This window comes from Perognathus longimembris, chromosome 1 (genome assembly GCF_023159225.1).
Source record: "Perognathus longimembris pacificus isolate PPM17 chromosome 1, ASM2315922v1, whole genome shotgun sequence".
NCBI lineage: Eukaryota > Metazoa > Chordata > Mammalia > Rodentia > Heteromyidae > Perognathus > Perognathus longimembris.
In genome coordinates, this window is record NC_063161.1 from 150,178,314 (window position 1) to 150,195,751 (window position 17,438).

Here is a 17,438-nt window from a genome sequence, read left to right on the forward strand (position 1 = left end):
TGGAGGAGCAAAGTCGGCAGCATGGCAGCTGGCAAGAGGCAGAGCCATCACCGACATGTGCCACCGTGTGCCACCCAAGATCTGGCAGGCATCTGGGCCTCCATGCCGGCAATGGCATACCTTTATCTTTCTGTCCCTTTCATTTTTTTACGTGAGGAAATTAAGCCTGATCCTAAGGGCAGGCCAAGGACCAGCGTAAGATTCCGGGCCTCTGGATCTGCCCACAGCCACCCAGTGGAAGCCCAGGAACAGCAACAGGAAGGCCCCACGGACGGTGAGGAAGGCACACCTGGCCCTGGGCAGAGCCTGGGCTTTTCAGGTGGGATGAGTAATTTTGGTAACTGAATTTCTGAGTTAGATGTAAAATATGGCCAAGATTGAAGAGGCAATTTGGCAGGGCCAGGCACCCCCCACCCCCAGGCAGGCTTCTCAGCCCCCACAATGCTGAGAACTTATTAACAAGATCACTCTTTCCCCATCATTGAGCCATTTGCAATTCTCAGGATGGCTGTGAGGAAGACTGGGAGTGTGGGTCTCTGGGTCATGGCTTAGGCCACGCAGGAACACGGTGTCAGACAGGAGAGGGTGAGGAAGGCTGGTAACACCATTAAGGGCCACGTTTTTTGCTTAAGACAGCTAGGGGCACAGAATGATCCAGAACACAGAGAACAGGTTCTGACAGACTTGTTTTCCTCATTTGTGAAACTGGCAGGGGGTGCAGATAAAGGGAGTAAGAGGACTGCAGCCTTCCAGAGGAGCCTTTTGGCCTCAGGGAAGTGGGTTCCACCCGGGCCATCTGGGGGCCTCGCCCAGGGCAGGGGGGGGTGGGGCTGGGCCTCTCCCTCCTCTCTGTGTATATTTAGCCCGCAGCTGTTCCTCTCAGGTGTGCTGCTCAGCCACTCGTCAGGATTAATTTCACCAACGGGGAAATTGACGCATTTTCTGATGACTGCTTCAGAGCCTCCTGAATTCAGCTACTGGTAAAAAATGAACTCACCAGAGACAATAGAGCTTTTTCCTAGGTCCAAATTGTCCTTATTTGCTGTTTGTTTCTTGGCTCTAATCCAGCCCAAACAAACCAGGCTGTTCCTCCACTTCCCGGAAGAGGGAGGCCCGAGGGTGGGGGATGAAGATGAATCTGCTCTGAGTCACCACGTTCCTGAAAAGCGGGTGCCCAGAGGCCCTGCTCCAGTCCTTCCTCCCAGCCCACCTGGGTGGAGTGCAAGACAGGCCAGGCACCAGGGGTTCCTCCCTCGTCCCCCACCTCACCCATTGCCAACCACCCAGTTCAGCCCCTGGGGGCTGCGTGCCGGGGACACCCCACCCAGGTCCTGGCTCCAGCCCAGGCAGAGCACCACCCCTCTACCCCACACCCTTCCAGACACAGGAGCTACACACCCACCATACTTCAAAATGCTTCCCAGACCAGTCTTAGACACTGAAAAAGGGACTCAGAGTGTTGGCACGTCTTTCTGCACAGACACTTCCAAATTCCGAGGCTCCCAAGTTTGTCGTCAGGGCTGGGCTGAAGTGTAACTCCCACTTTACAGGCGTGGAAGCTGAGGGCAGAAGCATGACAAGAGGCCCGCCCAGCTTCTGCACAGAGAGGAAACAGGGTGACTTCTACAGCATGGAGCTCCACAGGACAGCACAGCCAGAGCTGCACTTTCACACTGGCTGACAACTATGGAAATTCAGTGCAAGTGCACAGGAGCAGCATGTTAGGTATAGGAGGGTCTGTGCACACCATCTGTCCTGCCCATCACTTAATGGGTGGGAATGGAGAGGGGACTGGGACTAGGCTTAGTCCCTGGATTCCTCGCCTGGGTCTCAGCTCCCTCTATCCATCCATGCATCTATGTGCCCCATCACTATGTCTGTGCGGCTGTGGGCCAGTGGAGGGAAGATATTTTGGGTTTGGGGGAGGGTAAGAAGGACCAAGGCCCTGTTCTCCATTCTTATCCTAATGCCTTGCCCCATGAAGACAGGTGATCCTGACCAACAGCACAATCCCCAGTGGACTCTGGGGGACTCCAGTGATGTAATGAGGGGAGGGCCTGTGAACCACACTGCACTGAGCATTGGGATCTCTTAGCAATGTGAAGATGGTAGCTTCCCTACCACAGCCTCCCCCAGGGCCTGGCCTGTGTGCTCGACCCATCCACGACACCTGTGTGGGGCAGGCATCAGCCACTCAGTGTGGATAAGATGATCTCCAGGAGAGCAGGGGAGTGTGAGGATTTTGAAAGCAGAGATGAGGAGCATCACCCAGCACCATGGGATGAAAAGTCTTCCATGTGAAGGACTAATGTAATGCGGCTGGAAAGAGGAAAGGCAGGGGGCACACTTCAGAGAGAAGCAGCCTGGAGGATTCTGGGAAGAGTGGGCTGGGCCAACTGGCCTGGAATCATTTGGAGTGCCAGGAGGTGAGAGAAAAGCAAGAAGCATCTCGTAAACCACCACAGGGACTTGGGCTTGGACCACAGAGTGGCCGGAAATATCCAGTGTGTGGCATACCTGTTTGGATATGGATTTCCTCAGCACCTTGGCAGGGCAGAGGGAGGTACTGGATGTGAGGAAACTAGGTGGAAAAGAAATGGATACGGAGGGGCTTATGACAGAGGTCAAGGAGAGGGAGGAGAGACAAGGACCTCTGGGAGGTCAAAGAAGAGAGGGGATGAGGGAGCGGAGCATGGAGGTAGAGGCAGGGAAACTGGGACCAGAGAAAAATGGCAGCACATGGGTAGCTTAGGAGGGAAAGATAAATGAAGGGCCATCCTAATGGACACTCCAGGGCCAGGAATGATGTGGAGGTAGGAGTAGAGAGGGAAACTGAGTCAGGGCTCCCAGAATAAGGCCTGTGTCCGGCTGGTGCTGGCTCTGTGGCACCTAACAATGGACACAAGGCTGTGAAGCAGGAAAAGAAGACCAGGAAGCCATGTCTCACGTCAGCATGGACAGGAGGCCCATCAACATGTGTGTCCCCAGCCCCAGGCCCCAGCCCCACACCCAAGCAGAGCCCAAGGCCCTTCCAGTGCCTCCCTGATGAGAACCTGACCCTGCAGACAATAAATATCAGTAAGCCAACTTCTGGCTACAATAAAGGGAACAACTTCCTCTGGCCAGCACCAGGGGCCACAGTTGGAACAGAGACAGCGTGATCTCAGGCACAAGCTTTATTGGCTGATTCTTCTCAGGAGCCTGATCGGCTGGGACTGGACATTCCTAGATGGGCGCCTCCAGGCCTGAGCTAGGACAAGGGGAAAAAAATGAGAATTTTAGGTCAACAGAGGGTTTTTGAAGTAAGATCCCTGACAGAGTTAAAGGCAAGAAGGCATTTTGAAACTGCTTTCAAAGACATACTGTTTGATCAGTAAATATTTACAGAACAAAATGACAAAGATCATACAGTATTCATACATCCCAGAAACACTTAACAATTGCCTACTATGTGGCAGTCACCGTTTGCTCTGTTGCTTACTGGTGAAAAACTGCATACAGACTTAAAAAGCAGAGCAAGCTCTGACAACAGGCATGGAAAAATAGGACTTTTCATGCTCCACTGGCAGAAAAACACAACTCTGCGATTCCAGCTTCAACTCTATGTTTCAAAAGAAGTCGGCTCTGCCCTGGACCACCCTCCTCATCATGACTTTCCATGAAATAGCTGAGAGGCCTTACCTCCAGGTTTCCTCTGGCCTTCCGAAGGACTTTGTGGGTGACAGCCACTGAGGAGAAAGGAAAAATGGAAGTGATTGGAAGGCAAGATAAAAGCAGGGGCTAAGGGGAAGCAGGCCCAAGCCTGAATGGTTCAGACTTTGGATAACTTCAAAGCACCCAGGCCAGAGAAGACAAATGCTCTGCCTCCCTCACAGAGCTCGGGACCCAGAAACTCGCGGGAAAGAGTAGGCCACAGGCATCTCTTCACATTTTCACTAGGTCACGGCCTCGTGGGTGCACAGAACATGGAACATGCCATGATGCCACTTTCCAGTGGCAACCAAGGCTCTGCATGGCCACCGGGCTGCCAGGCATCCTGAGCTCATCTTGTGGTTTGGGGATGGCAATGGCACAGGCAGGGTAGATCCTGGGCCCTCTGAGAAGCAAATCCATGTATGGAGGCCTGCAGGGGTCAAGGGTCTAGGGAGTTCTGTGAAGCCAGGATTTTACATAGCACTTCTTGAAGCAAACCCCCAAAGGACTGGAGGAAAAAAAATTGCTGGGCATTTTTCTCCCCCTCACTTGCCCTTCAGTGGGCAAAATAGACCGATTGTTCCCCTGGAAAAGCAGAGTTCTGCCTGGGCAGGAGGGGTTGGGGAGTGTGTGCAGTGGGTGCTGCCACCTCCACCTGGGTTGCGTCCTGGACAAAGCTACCGTGGAGAACTCTGGGAAAAAGCAGTGAGGGCTGTTTCCTCTCTCGATCCTTCCTGACACCACATACACTCCAGCAGCAGCTACTGAATGGATTCAGAGTCAGATTGGAAATCGGTTCTCAGAAGGACTTGGTAAGGTCAGGTCACCACTGCTGCTGAGTAGAACAGGTAAGCCTGTTCCAGATCCAGCCTCTGCCAGTGGTGACTGACACTGAAACAGACTCACTCTAACACACGGCCACTCAATAATGTCTTATTCAAAATAGGTCATTGGTGGTGGCCTGGAAAAGTATCTGATTCACAAAAATGTTTATCTGGAGATAATGAACTCTATTTGCAACCTACCACATTGAGCGAGGAGAGAGACCGCATGGGCTTTGTAGCTCAGCAAGAAGAATTTTGGAGATGGCTGAAGGAACCATGAGCACGCTAAGGATGGTCCTGTACCCTGCAATGATGTACAAATTGTGTGTGTGTGTGTGTGTGTGTGTGTGTGTGTGTGTGTGTGTGTGTGTCTACATGGGCATTTTCCTAGGGAAAGAGACCATAGCTTTTTCAAGATCCACCAAGTGCCAGGTGTAGAGGTTAAAAATAATCTTGAAAGAGTACTGGATGTACCCTGTGAGTAACATCACCACAAGAGCTACAAGATGCCCGGCCCGGGTTTTGAAGTGGCCCTTACATCTGAAAGCACAGCAGTGCCCGCCGTGGTGAGAAGACCAAGGGGCAGAGCTGTGAAGTCTGCATCCCCCAAAAGGCTGCTCCAGTGCAGTGACGTGGCTCACACGGGGCCCCATACCGCTGGGGGGCTCCTCTTCCTCACAAAGGCTGGCCAGGGAGATGGTCGCTACAAGGGCCACATGGCCTGGGAGGCGTCTCCCGTGACTCACTGAGGACCCTCCCTCCACTTTCAGGACAGGGCTCCTGCCCTCACCTGGAAAGTGAGGGCTGCAGACCCTGTGACAAGTGAGTGGCAGGAAAGGTCTCATGGGAACACCTGTCCCCAACTTGCCGCTGCAGACTTGGGAGTCAGCCCGACCCAGGCAGGGGTGCCTGCCTTCCTCCTCCACCCGTTCTCATCACCATGTGGGCGGAGGGGAGGGCATGCCATGCCAACCATCACTCCATCACAGGAGAACCTGGGAGGTGGCAGGGGGCCTGTGGCATTCCCAGGGATCCCACTTGTTAGGAGTAGATGAGGCCAGCAGGGAAAAGGTTGAGAAGCAATGAGCTTCTCACTGTGAATGATGACACCTCTATCTAGAACATTCCATCCAGACTGACCAACTGCATCTGTGAGCATCCGTTCTGTCCTCTTCTACTATTGTCATCCCCATCCTACTCATGGGAAGACGGAAGTGCGGTGTCTGCAGTCGTGACTAGAGCTCAGGTCTGTGGCTGTTCTGAGTCCTTTGAGATACCATTCTCTGGGGACCCCAAACACATTGCAGCATGAAAGTCACATGGTGCAGGTCACATAGGAGGGGACCTCTGACCTTGGCTCATCTCGCAGCAGTGTGGTCTGGCTATCTTCTGATCTGCCACAGTGACTTAACCCATCATAACCCTCACAACCCTCATTCTGCCTGCTTCTGAAATCCCTCCCGGGAAGGCAGGGTCACCTGCATGTGCCCCGTGGCAGTTAGAGGCTGGGCTGGAAGAGGGAACACCAGGGCTGAGCTCTTGCTCTTCCCAGTTCGTGCTATCCACAGCATCACCCATCTCCCCAGCCCCTGCTATCCCTAGAGACTGGCCCAAGTGCTCCACACACCCAAGGCTGGCGCCATCTCCCCAGTGTTCTTCGCTATAAATGACATGAAGCCCTGGGCCAGAACAACACCCACCACTCTGCTAGACCCCAGGTCCACATTCAGAAAGTTGTCAGGGGTGACTGGAATACCTATTTAGCGATCATCCATGCTCTGTGCCACTGAGGAGCGTGCTGAAACACTGGGCCTGGCCAGGGCCTCCATGGTCAGCCGGTGCCTCAGTAAGGAAGCTGCACCCACAGCACTTCTGCTAGCCAGACGTGCAGCACAGGGGGAGGCCTGGGCTGAGCTGGGGAGGACCTGGAGGAGCTGCTCCTCTACACACACTGTGAGGGGTGCTGAGGGTGACAGCCAGGAAACGCACTATTCCCATCTCATTTCAGAAGCACCTCCATCAGAGCTGGGACTGATCTTCAAAAAGCTGCTGAACCTCTCCAACCCTGAGACTCTGCACTGACTGGATCCCCATCCAAGGCCTGTCCTTGCCTGACCCCAGGGTGGACAGCCATAAAGAACCTTTACTGCACACAGTTGCCAGGTTGCTCCTCTGCTTAGGACACCTGAATCCTTGCACGGCACAGTCCCGGTGCCCTGGCTTCCCACCTCACAGTACCACAGGCAATTGTGCTCCAGCCGCACTATTTCTCATTTCTCATTTCTAGTTTAACATATCTTGCCTCTGAACCCATGGTTGGTGGCCTGGACTGCTTTTGGCTGTGCAGGTGACAATGCTCACCCCTCTTTACTGACCCAGCTCGGGGTCACTTCCTCTAGGATGCTCACCTAGGGGCAGAGAGATGTTACCCTGCTCCCAGCATCTGTAAGGAGCAAGCCACACACCTGTCTCCCCTCTACAAAAGTACTGCAAATGAGCAAATGAGTCTGTGCAAGTGAGAAACGGAGAAGTAGGAAAAGATGATCACGAACAGCCTGGGCTACAAAGACAGCAAGTCAGGGCGGTGGCAGCCCTCAGAGGCAGGACGTGGGCAGGCATGGCAGCCACCTCCACCGCTCACTCACACTGATCAAAGATGACTTTTTCCTGGTGCTTGCTCTGCTGTAAAAGCTTCACACTGTTCTGCAGCTTCTTTTCTTGTTCAAACAACTTTTTGTGTAGTTTAGTGATCTCTGACTTCATTTCATCAATCTAAACAGAAATAGATTTAGAGAAAAATGAAATGAGACAATGAAATGTTACATTACCTACAAAGAACGACAACATCCTATCACAAGATGGTCAACTTCAGCCAGGAGCTGGTGGCTCACGCCTGTCATCCTACTCAGGAGGCTGAGAGCTGAGGATGGTACTTTGAAGCCAGGCGGGAAAGTCCATGAGACTCTCACCTCCAACACACCACCAAAATGCTGAAAGTGAAGGTGTGGTTCAAGTGGGAGAGCACTGGTCTTGAGTGAAAAAGCTAAGGGAGAGTACTCAGGCCCTGAGTTCAAGTCCCAGTACTGGCAAAAAAAGAAAAAGAAAGGTTCTCAACTTCATGAGCAGAGGTACTTGTATAAAAATGGTATAACTGGCAAACTGCATAAGATGCAAGGAGGAAAAGAGTCTCAGATCTGCTGGTGGAACTGAAAACTGGCCTGGCCCAGCAGAATGCCCAGGTACTTACTCTTGTAAACACTCCCAGTCTTGGCCCCAGCATGTCTAAGGCATTTCCCCCAAGCAATAATACATATTAGTATAGAAGAATACAAGCATAAGAAGATGCACACTCACTTCAGCGTGCTTAATAGTAGGAAGAAATAAACCTGATTTGCTTAATATGAATCAGAATAAATTACAGTACTTACAGAGAAAGGAATAATTTTTCAGCTATTAAAAATAATGTTGTAGAGCTCTATTTATTGATATCAAAAGATGATTATAATTAGTAACCAAAGAGCTCAGAACAACACAGACTGCATACTGCATCTAAGGCATTTATGCTTCATAAAACTGAACATGCAACAATTAAATACCCCTCCTGCCCTTACATTAGTATAACTAATGTAAGCTAATTTTAAAAAAAGTGATGACACAATTGGTGCACATCCATAGATGGGGAAAGCAGTGTGGCAACAACATATCCATAGCATTATTTCCAAGAGATGGAACTTCAAATTGTTGGAGGTTATTTCTTTTACAAGAAGCTATAACATTGACTTAAAGTGCTTTAAAGGATTAAATCTTAAAAAACAATACAAAAGTATGATCGTGAGTATGACCCATGAGGGTATACTTTGAGTGTAGTACAGCTGGAAGGCAACCCAGTCCGCGGGCCTGTGACATGAAATACACAAATGTTCACCAGCCCAGGCGGGGACAAGTCCCTGCCCCTCTGCTGGCCCTGGCCCCTGGTACTTTTGGTGACACTGCAGCACCTCTGTTCCCAAGTACAGACATGGTGGGTTGTCAGCATATGAAGAGACCCTTTAGTGTGTCTGTTTCCAAACTGGTTTGACAGCTATACTTACATAATCAAATTACAGAACCAAATTAAATATTAAGTAAACCTACAAGCTACATGTATGGACAGAGAGCTGGTTGTTGAAAAGTAACATATGCTTCAGGGAAGACCTAATAAAGGCAAGTCACTAAGAAACACATTTCTGGCAAATTAGGTGTGGGGGAGACAACTATGAAAGATGTGGGAGGAACTGTCTAAAAGAATTCTATATATTCAGATTGCTTCGCAAGAGTCTAAGCTTTCTCTTCATCTTAAAGAAACAAAAACTGGAAGTGACAGACATACATTATAAATGTGGTTTATGAAAGAAAGAAGAAATGACACTCCAATCAGCAGACACATATTCAAAGAAAAGGCCTGGCTTAACATGGAAAGAATAACAAGCAAGTGTACATTTGTCTGTTTTAAGTTAAACTAAAATGTTTAAAGGAAGAAACACTAATTCCTTGCCTTAACCTACTTTTAAGATTAACTAATAATGTCTGGCACAAGGACTTCAATGGCTCTTCCAAAACAGATCCTAATTTAAAAGTTTTATTTGCTTTGATTCTCACCTGCAGGTTAGAAGCGACAAAATTTGGGTTCTGGTCGTGGCTCCACAAATCTATGTATTCTACGACACAGTCACTCAACAGTCAGAGGCTTAGCTCCCATCTCTGATCTTGGAGTAACTATCCTGACCAGTTTGTCACACTGCAGCTGGGTAAACCCAGAGTGTGGTCACTCCCGACCCTAATGGGCAACCCATTCCTCCTTCTGTAGCCTTTCTATAGTCACCTCCTCCAGAGGCTGCACCTGACTGCCCCTTTCCGACCGGAAGCCTTGATCCTACCAGCATCCACATCGCTGTGGACACAGCAACGTCTCCGACCAGCTCCAAGCTCCTTGCTGGCCTCAGATCATCTGTGCCTGGAAAACAGCAGGTGCTTTGACACCATTCGCCAAGTGGTGGGTCCATTTTCATGAGTAAGCTAACAAAATGCTCATACCCTAGCCAGCACTTAAAATGAGGGATTTTTCAGTTATTTATGTGTTGCTTGGTTCAAATATTTTTAACAACATAAAAGACATGCATGCTGGTAATTCTAGCTACTCAGGAGGCTGACATCTGAGGATTGCGGTTTGAAGCTAGTCTGAGCAGAAAAGTCCCTGTGAGACTCATCCCCAATTAACCAGAAGTGTGGTGTTACGGCTCAAGTGGCAGAGAGGGACAGTGCCCCGGCCCTGAGTTCAAGCCCCACAACCAACCATAATTTTTTTTTTAAATAGCAAAAGCTCAAAAGAACAGCTCCATCACTTTCTCTCTCCATAATGTGGAAGCTACTCAATTTAACACCTTGGAGTTTTGGTTCCTGCTTCTAGGACATGAGAATAACAATACCTAAGTCTTGCTAGTACCAAAGGCTGATCCCTAAACAAGGAACTGATAAATATCTGAGGTGGCAGATGTGTCAACTGTCTGGATGGGCACATGGTACACAGGTACTAAAATGTCACACTGGAAATACGTGTATCATGTGCCAAACATAAAAATACACCAAAAAAATACAAGGCCTTCTAGTCCAAATGTAATCCACTTATGAATTTTTCATTAATAAAGTTGATTTTTTACCTATACATTTTCATTATGTACTAACTGTACAATGTTGAGGGTTTCACTGTGACATTTATACACATGCATATAAAATATACTGATCATGTAAACCCCTCTATGACTTTTTTTTTTTTTTTTGGCTAGTCTGGGGGTTTGAACTCAGGGCCTGAGCACTGAGCCTCTTTTTTCTCAAGGCTACCACTCTACCACTTGAACTACAGTACCACTTCCAGATTTTTCTAAGTAGTTGATTGGAGATTAAGAGTCTCATAGATTTTCCTGCCCAGGCTGGCTTTGACCTACAATCCTCAGATCTCAGCCTCCTGAGTAGCTAGGATTACAGGTGCAAGTCACCAGTGCCTGGCTTATGACTCATTCTTATCCCCTCCGTCTTCATCTTTCTTGCAACTCTGAAAGTGGGTTTCACTATGACCTTTTCATATACACCTATAATGTGCTTTGACCATATTTACTCTTTTCATTTCTTCCCTCTTCCCATCTCCTGCTGACTGCTTCCTCCAAAATGCTCCCCCACTTTATGTTCAGGTCCATGCTTTCTTTTAGATCTATGTTCCACACATGAGAGGAAATATGGTATCTGCTTTTCCAAGTTTGGCTTATTTTGCTTAACATGGTGATCTCCAGTTCCACCCATGTTCCTGCAAACGATGTAATTTCATTCTTTACAGCTGAAAAATACATCATTGTGAATACAGACCTCCATTTCTTTATCCATCATCTGTGGGTGGCCATCTAGACTGATCCCAGAACTTGGCTGTGTACCCCAATAAGCATAGATAGGCAGGTATCTTTATTGAGTGTAATGACTTGTATTCTTTTAGGCATATGTCCAACAGTGGCCTAGCAGGGTCATATGAAAGCTCTATTTTCAGTGTTTCGAGGAACTGCCATACTGATTTCCATAGTGTCTGCACTAACTTACATTCCCACTAACAGTGCATAGGAGTTTCCTTTTCTCCACAGCCTAGCTACTAGCATTTGTTTCTGCTCATTTTCTTGATGATAAGCATTCTGTCTGGGGTTGGGATAGCAAAAGTAATTTTCATTTCATTTCCTTAATGGCTATGGATATTGAACATTGTGTTTTTCACGTACTTATTGGCCATTTGCATTTCTTACTTTGAGAAGTGTCTGCTAATTTATTTGTCCATATTAATTGGATTATTCTTTCAGTGTTTGATCTCTTCACATATTCTAGATATCAATCCCTTGTGGGATTGTGGCAAAAAAAAATTTCCCATTCTGTAGGCTCTTCTACTCTGATATTGTTTCTTTTGATGTGCAAAAGCTTTTGAACTTGATGCAATCCCATTGGTCAATTCTTGATTTTATTTTCTGAGTTATTACTCTTATTCAGAAAGTCATTGCCTATACCTATATTTTTGAGTGTTTTCCCATAGTTACTTCAAAGTTTCAGATCTTATATTAAGGTAATTGATACATTGTGAATTGATCTAGGGATCTAGGTTCAGTCTTCTATCTGTAGATCACTGATTTTCCAAAAAGCATTTGTCTTTTCTACAATATGTGCTTGGAGACCTTGGCTGGAAATCAGATGAGCATATCTCTATGGATTAATTTCCGGGTCTCTTACTCTATTCTACTGATTTGCCTTTGTGATATCTACCATGCTGCTTTTGTTACTATGGCTCTGTGATATAACCTGAAGTTAGCCATCACGATATTTACAGTATTGCTTATTTTCTCAAGGACTACTTTGTCTATCCAGAATCTTCTGTTCCGCATATGAGTTTCAATATATTTTTCTATTTCATGGGTTTGCATGGGGTCTGCCTGAAATCTGTACATTGCCTTTTTCACAATACAGTCATTTTCACGAAATTGAGTCTGCAATCCACGAACAAGGAGGTCTCTCCATCTTTTAATGTCTCTTTGAATTTCTTTTCTTCAGTGTTCTGTAGCGTTCATTGTAGAGGTATTTTACCTCCAATTAAGTTTATTTCTAGATATTTTTCCCTGACTATTCTGAATAGGATTGTTTTCCAAATTTCTTTCTCAGTCTGTTTGTAATTGGTATATATAGATTTTTATGTGTTGGTTTTATATCCTGCTATTCTGCCAAAAGTGTTGTTCAGATCTAAGAGGATTTTTGAAATCTTTAGGATCTTACAGGTATAGGATCATTCCATCTAAAAATAGGGATAGTTTAATTTCTTCTTTTTCTACTTTTATCCGTTTGACTCCTATCCAGAGTTTTGGATAGAATTCAAGTGCAATACTGAATAAGAATGGAGAGCAGATAGGATAGATATTCTTGTCTCACTTCTGACTTCAGAGAAAATACTTTTTTCCCTTAGTGGTATTTTGCCTTTATTATACACAAGTACATCCTTACAGTTTCTTTGGGCTTTGCGAGTGTGTGTGTGTGAGTGTGTGTGTGTACATGTACACAGGGCCTTGTGCTTGCTAGGTAGGCAGAGTACCACTGAGCCATGTTCCCAATCCTGTTTACTTATTTTCTGAGTGTCATGTTCATACTTAGGCCAGCCTGGACCATGACTCTCCTATGTATTTTTCCTACATAGCTAAGGTACATGCTATCATGCTCAGCTTTGGGATCAGGTGACTATTTTGCCTGGACTATCCTCAAACCATGATTATTCCAAAACCCGCTATCTAAGTAGGTAGGATTACAGGCTTGAGCTACTATGCCTGACTGTTCAGAGCCACCCTTCTATCCTCAGAATGAAACAAACTTGATCATAATGTACAATCATTTTAATGTGTTGTCCAATTCAGTTAGCAAGTATTTTAATGGAAACTTTTGCACTGATGTTCTCAAGAAAATTACTCGTTTTCCTCTCTCTGTCTCTTGTATGTGCATGAGTGTGTGCATATGTATGTGTCCCTAATATGGATATGGTATCAGGTTAATACTGGCTTCACAGAAGAAGTTTGGTAGCATTTCTTTCCTTTCTGTTTTGTAGAAAGGTTTGAGCACTGGTGTTCGTCTTTTTTAAAGGTCTAGTACAATTAAGTAGTGAATCCATTACTACTTTAATCTCATTGCTTGTAAAAGATCTCTTTAAATGGTTTCTATCATCTTAATTCAATTTTGGCAAGCCAAATGTGTCTAGCAATTTATGTTTCTCCTAGATTTTCAGGTTTACTTGGATAAAGTTTTCCTAATGATTCACTCAATTTTATTGGTAATTTTAATTACTTGGTCTCCCTTTTTCTTTTGGTTAGTTTGGCTAAAGGATTGTCAATTCTATTTATCTTTGCAAAGAGCCAAATCTTTGTTGGTATTGATTCTCTGTGTTGTTCTTTTAGTCTCTATTTCATTAATTTCTTCCCCAGTGTTTATCCTTTCTTTTTGAAGATTGGCTTGTTCTTGTTTTTCTAAGAGCTTATTGGGTTATTTCATCTAAGTAACTTTTTTATTTAATGTAGGCACCCCCATAGTTGTGAACCTTCCTCTTAAAATCACTTTTTCTGTGTCACAAGGTTCTGGTAAGTTTTATTTTCATTTTCATTTGACTTTAACAATTTTGTAAATTCCTCCCTTATTTTTTCCAGGACTTACTATCATTGAAAAGTATAATGTTCAGTCAGTCTCCATCTACTTGAATATTTTCTGTAATTTCTTTTGCTGCTGATTTCCAGTTTTATTCCCCTAGGACCTAATAAAATATAGGAAATTCTGTTTTCTTGCACTTGCTAACACTTGCTTTATGTACTTAAACATGATCTACTTTAGAGAACAAAGTTTCATGGGCTATTAATAATCTGTATTCTGAAGCTATTGGGAAGAATCCTTTGTAGATGTCTGTTAAATTTGATCTACAGTGTCACTGAACAGCTTCTTTCTCTATTTTTTGGGGGGTGGGGGGTTGGGGTCTGGGTAACCTAGCTTTCGGTGAGAGAAGGGTATTCAAATCACTCCTTATTGTATGTGTTGGGGTCTACTTGTGCTTTCATGCGTGTTTAATGAAACCGGGTACACCAACATTCAGTGTATAACTGTTTATCCTCTTGATGATTGTTCCCTTTATCAAGGTTTAGCGACCTTCTTTGTTTCTTTGGACAAATTTTGGTTTGAAGTCTGTTTTGTCTGATATAAGTATAGTTACTCTTTCTTACTTTGAAGTTCCATTTGCTTAGAATCTCTTCCCATCCTTTCCCTTTAAGTCTATTTTTTTCTTTGCCAGTAGGCAGTAAGTGGTTGCCTTAATTTTTAATCCAATCTGCCCATCTGTATCTCTTAACTGGAAAATCCTGACCACTGACATTCAGAGTTATTACTTAAAAGTATAAAGTAATTCTTGTCATATTGTTGTTTTTGTAATGTCTGATTCTTTCCCAATCATTTGTTTATTTACTCGTCTAGGGACATTTATTCTTTCCATATTCTCAGGGTTGTATTTGTCTTCCTCTTCTGTGCATAAAATTTCTTTTGAGAAGGAATCTTATACAATTCTGGATGATCATAAATTCCCTTAGCTTTTGTTTACATGGAAAGAATTTTATTTCTGCTTCAATTATAAAGTACAGTTTTGCAAGATACAGTAGGCTAAGGTGGCAGTTATTTTCTTTCAGGGATTAAAATACGTTATTTTATTAAAAAATGAAAATAATTTCTTAATGTAGGTTGAGCCTCTATAATCTGAAAATCCAAAACTTTGAGCTGATGCATTTTGAGCATTTTAGAGTGAGGTCTTCAGATTAGGGATGATCAATCCATAATATTCAAAATCTGAAAAAAAAAATACAAACTCAAAGAGCACTTCTGAGTCCCAAGTACTACAAACAATGGACTCCTAATCTACATTACCAAGTGGTCCAGTGGGCACATTCCTCTGATTGCTTCATAAATTTATTTTTTTAACAAGTGGTTTAAGATCTAAATAAAATCCACACTTAGCATTTATTATCTCTTTTAATTTTTTTTAATCCTATGGTTCTCAAAGCTCACAAGAAGGTTTGTAAAGCCAATGCTAGGGCTGTTCCCAGAGTGGCTGACTCAAGGGTCTGGAGTGAGGCCTTAGAAAATGAGTTTTTGACAATTTCCAGGTGATGCTGATAACTGAGGTCCAGGGGCCATACTTTCGGGCCACTCTAGAACTACATGCTCAATCCTACTCCTGCCCCTTCCTTTTCTACTAGGATATAGTAGGTTCTTAGCTCATGTGGTCCATTTCCTGCCTAGACCATTCCTCCGGAAGCCCTAGTTCCTTTCAGTGAAAAGAGGCATTTAGAAACCACATTTGGGACATCAGTGGTGTTTCCTGGTATTGAACTGGATTTTATTTCTTCAGCCTTTTACGTAGAGTGAGTAGGCAAATACTTTAATAGAAAAGACACCAGGAGTTCACTTCAATGTTTAAAATACAAATTTTAAATCATAGGGCCTTTAATTCTTCAATTTCATATTTATCTTCTTTCTCTCTTAAAAACCTCACTCTTAATGATATTAAGCGATTTGCTTTATCTTACAATAAAAATGTAATTGTTTCAGAATATCAGTATCAATATCCTTACCAACAATATAACCACTGAAGACTATTTTCATTGACTGGCAGCTCTTTGTGTTCTTCGAGTATTTCTCCTAGGGAAATAGGGTCAAGCAACTCTGGTGCAGTCACTACAGTGTGTCCTCAAGTGCCACATAGTAGAGCTGGCTTATTTCATCTTGCTGAGTTTTTAGAAATTGCTTTTTCTCTCCATTTTCTTCGACTTATAATTATATAACATATTTTTATATTTTCAAAGTCAAATCTATGAAACAAGGTCTATTTAGAGCAATCACCCTCTACCCCTGCCCCCTCAATCTCTCCCATCACACATCCCTATGAGTAGCCTGTTTGGCATTATTTATCCCCCATTTAAAAATTATTATAAGCAAACTGTGTCTTCACCCAACTTTCTCATATAAACTGATGCGCATGGCCTAGAGATGGCACATTAAATGCAAAAGGTAAATTAATGACACTCAGAGAAAACAGCAGATAGTAAAAAGCCATTGGGCCTGCTGCTGCAGACTGAAGTAGGTCTTACACACATTTCACACCAAGCAAAAGGCACTGTTTGAAACACAGGCTGTGTCAGAAAAGTGGCCAGAGGCAATTTACCACTACCCAGGGGTCTGTGTGCACCAGAAACCACATCAGAGCATCACCAAGGACCTTGTCCTGGCTCTGGAGTTCTATAAATTGAAAGCTATATAACCAGTCGCCTGAGAGACCCTCAGGAAGAAAGTGAATCAGCATGAGTGCTAACAGTCCCTGGACTGATTTACAAGTGGGAGAGGATCACTATATGTTTATTACATATACATTGTGCTATATATTACATACTTATCTGCCAAAGACAAAAACATCCTATTGAGAGTGTTTACCTCAGAAATGTTACCTTTAAAAAAAAAAGCAAATACTAGTATTTGGGAGTATGTAAGGAAAGTATTCACTCATTTGACCCCCATCCATTCATTTGCTTGAAAACTATAACTGAAACTGATAGATGCTGGTGGCTCATGCCTGTAATCTTAGCTACTCAAGAGACTGAGATCTAGAGGACCATAGTTTGAAGTCAGCCCAGCTCCATTTCCAACTCTTGAGGTGTTAGGGATCTGGTAAGAGCCCAGAGAAGTCACAACACACCTGGTGTCTTCCTCTTCCTGACACCATTCTACCCCGAGGACACGACAGCTGGGCCCAGTCCTGGGCTGAGCAGGGAAGGGACTGAGACACAAGCCCTAGAAGCATCTTTGAACCTCCGAAGCACATGTCACTACCTACCTTCTCACAGTGAAGGGAACACTGGTTGTTGGGGGGCAGTGAGACTCTCCAGAGGAGCCGCAGCAGCCGCGAGGCCTCTTCCAGAACCAGCTTAGCTGCACTCACTCTGGAGACAAACTTGCTCAGAGGCACCAGGCGTGGACTCTGAGGGACAAACAGATGTTAGTACTACCTTGACAGAGACCACAGGCAAAGAAGATGGAACACACAGCATCAATCTCCAGACTGAAGGACTTAACGTTTCATACATTGCAGGAGCCCAATATCCTAAGTTCTTAAATATTGGTGAATTGTAAATTATAAGAGAATGTCAGTGGGGAAATTTAGCCCAATAAATCACTGATGATGGCCAGCATTAACCATGTTATCACACCAAGAAGAGCCATGTCAGGGCCACTAGTGCCACTCTGCAGCCCATGGAAAACCTCCCAAGCAAAGGACACCAATCGGGCCCTCCAAAGTCT

The 17,438-nt window shown here is 44.9% G+C and overlaps 1 protein-coding gene across 7 annotated transcripts in view; it reads right to left on the reverse strand.

Moving 5' to 3' along the window:
* Window positions 1–3,161: 3,161 nt before the first annotated feature.
* Window positions 3,162–17,438, reverse strand: part of Cdk5rap2 (CDK5 regulatory subunit associated protein 2) — a 178,609-nt gene continuing 164,332 nt past the window's right edge. For 5 of the 7 annotated variants that reach the window (XM_048340677.1, XM_048340673.1, XM_048340665.1 and 2 more), the window contains 4 exons: window positions 16,975–17,118; window positions 7,163–7,289; window positions 3,682–3,728; window positions 3,162–3,245 (listed from right to left, as the gene is read on the reverse strand). In XM_048340677.1, the coding sequence (XP_048196634.1) occupies window positions 3,177–3,245; window positions 3,682–3,728; window positions 7,163–7,289; window positions 16,975–17,118 (387 nt within the window). In that variant the 3' untranslated portion in view covers window positions 3,162–3,176. Of the gene's footprint in view, window positions 3,251–3,681; window positions 3,729–7,162; window positions 7,290–16,974; window positions 17,119–17,438 lie in introns of all 7 variants that reach the window. The other 2 variants (XM_048340659.1, XM_048340682.1) reach the window with 1 other exon arrangement.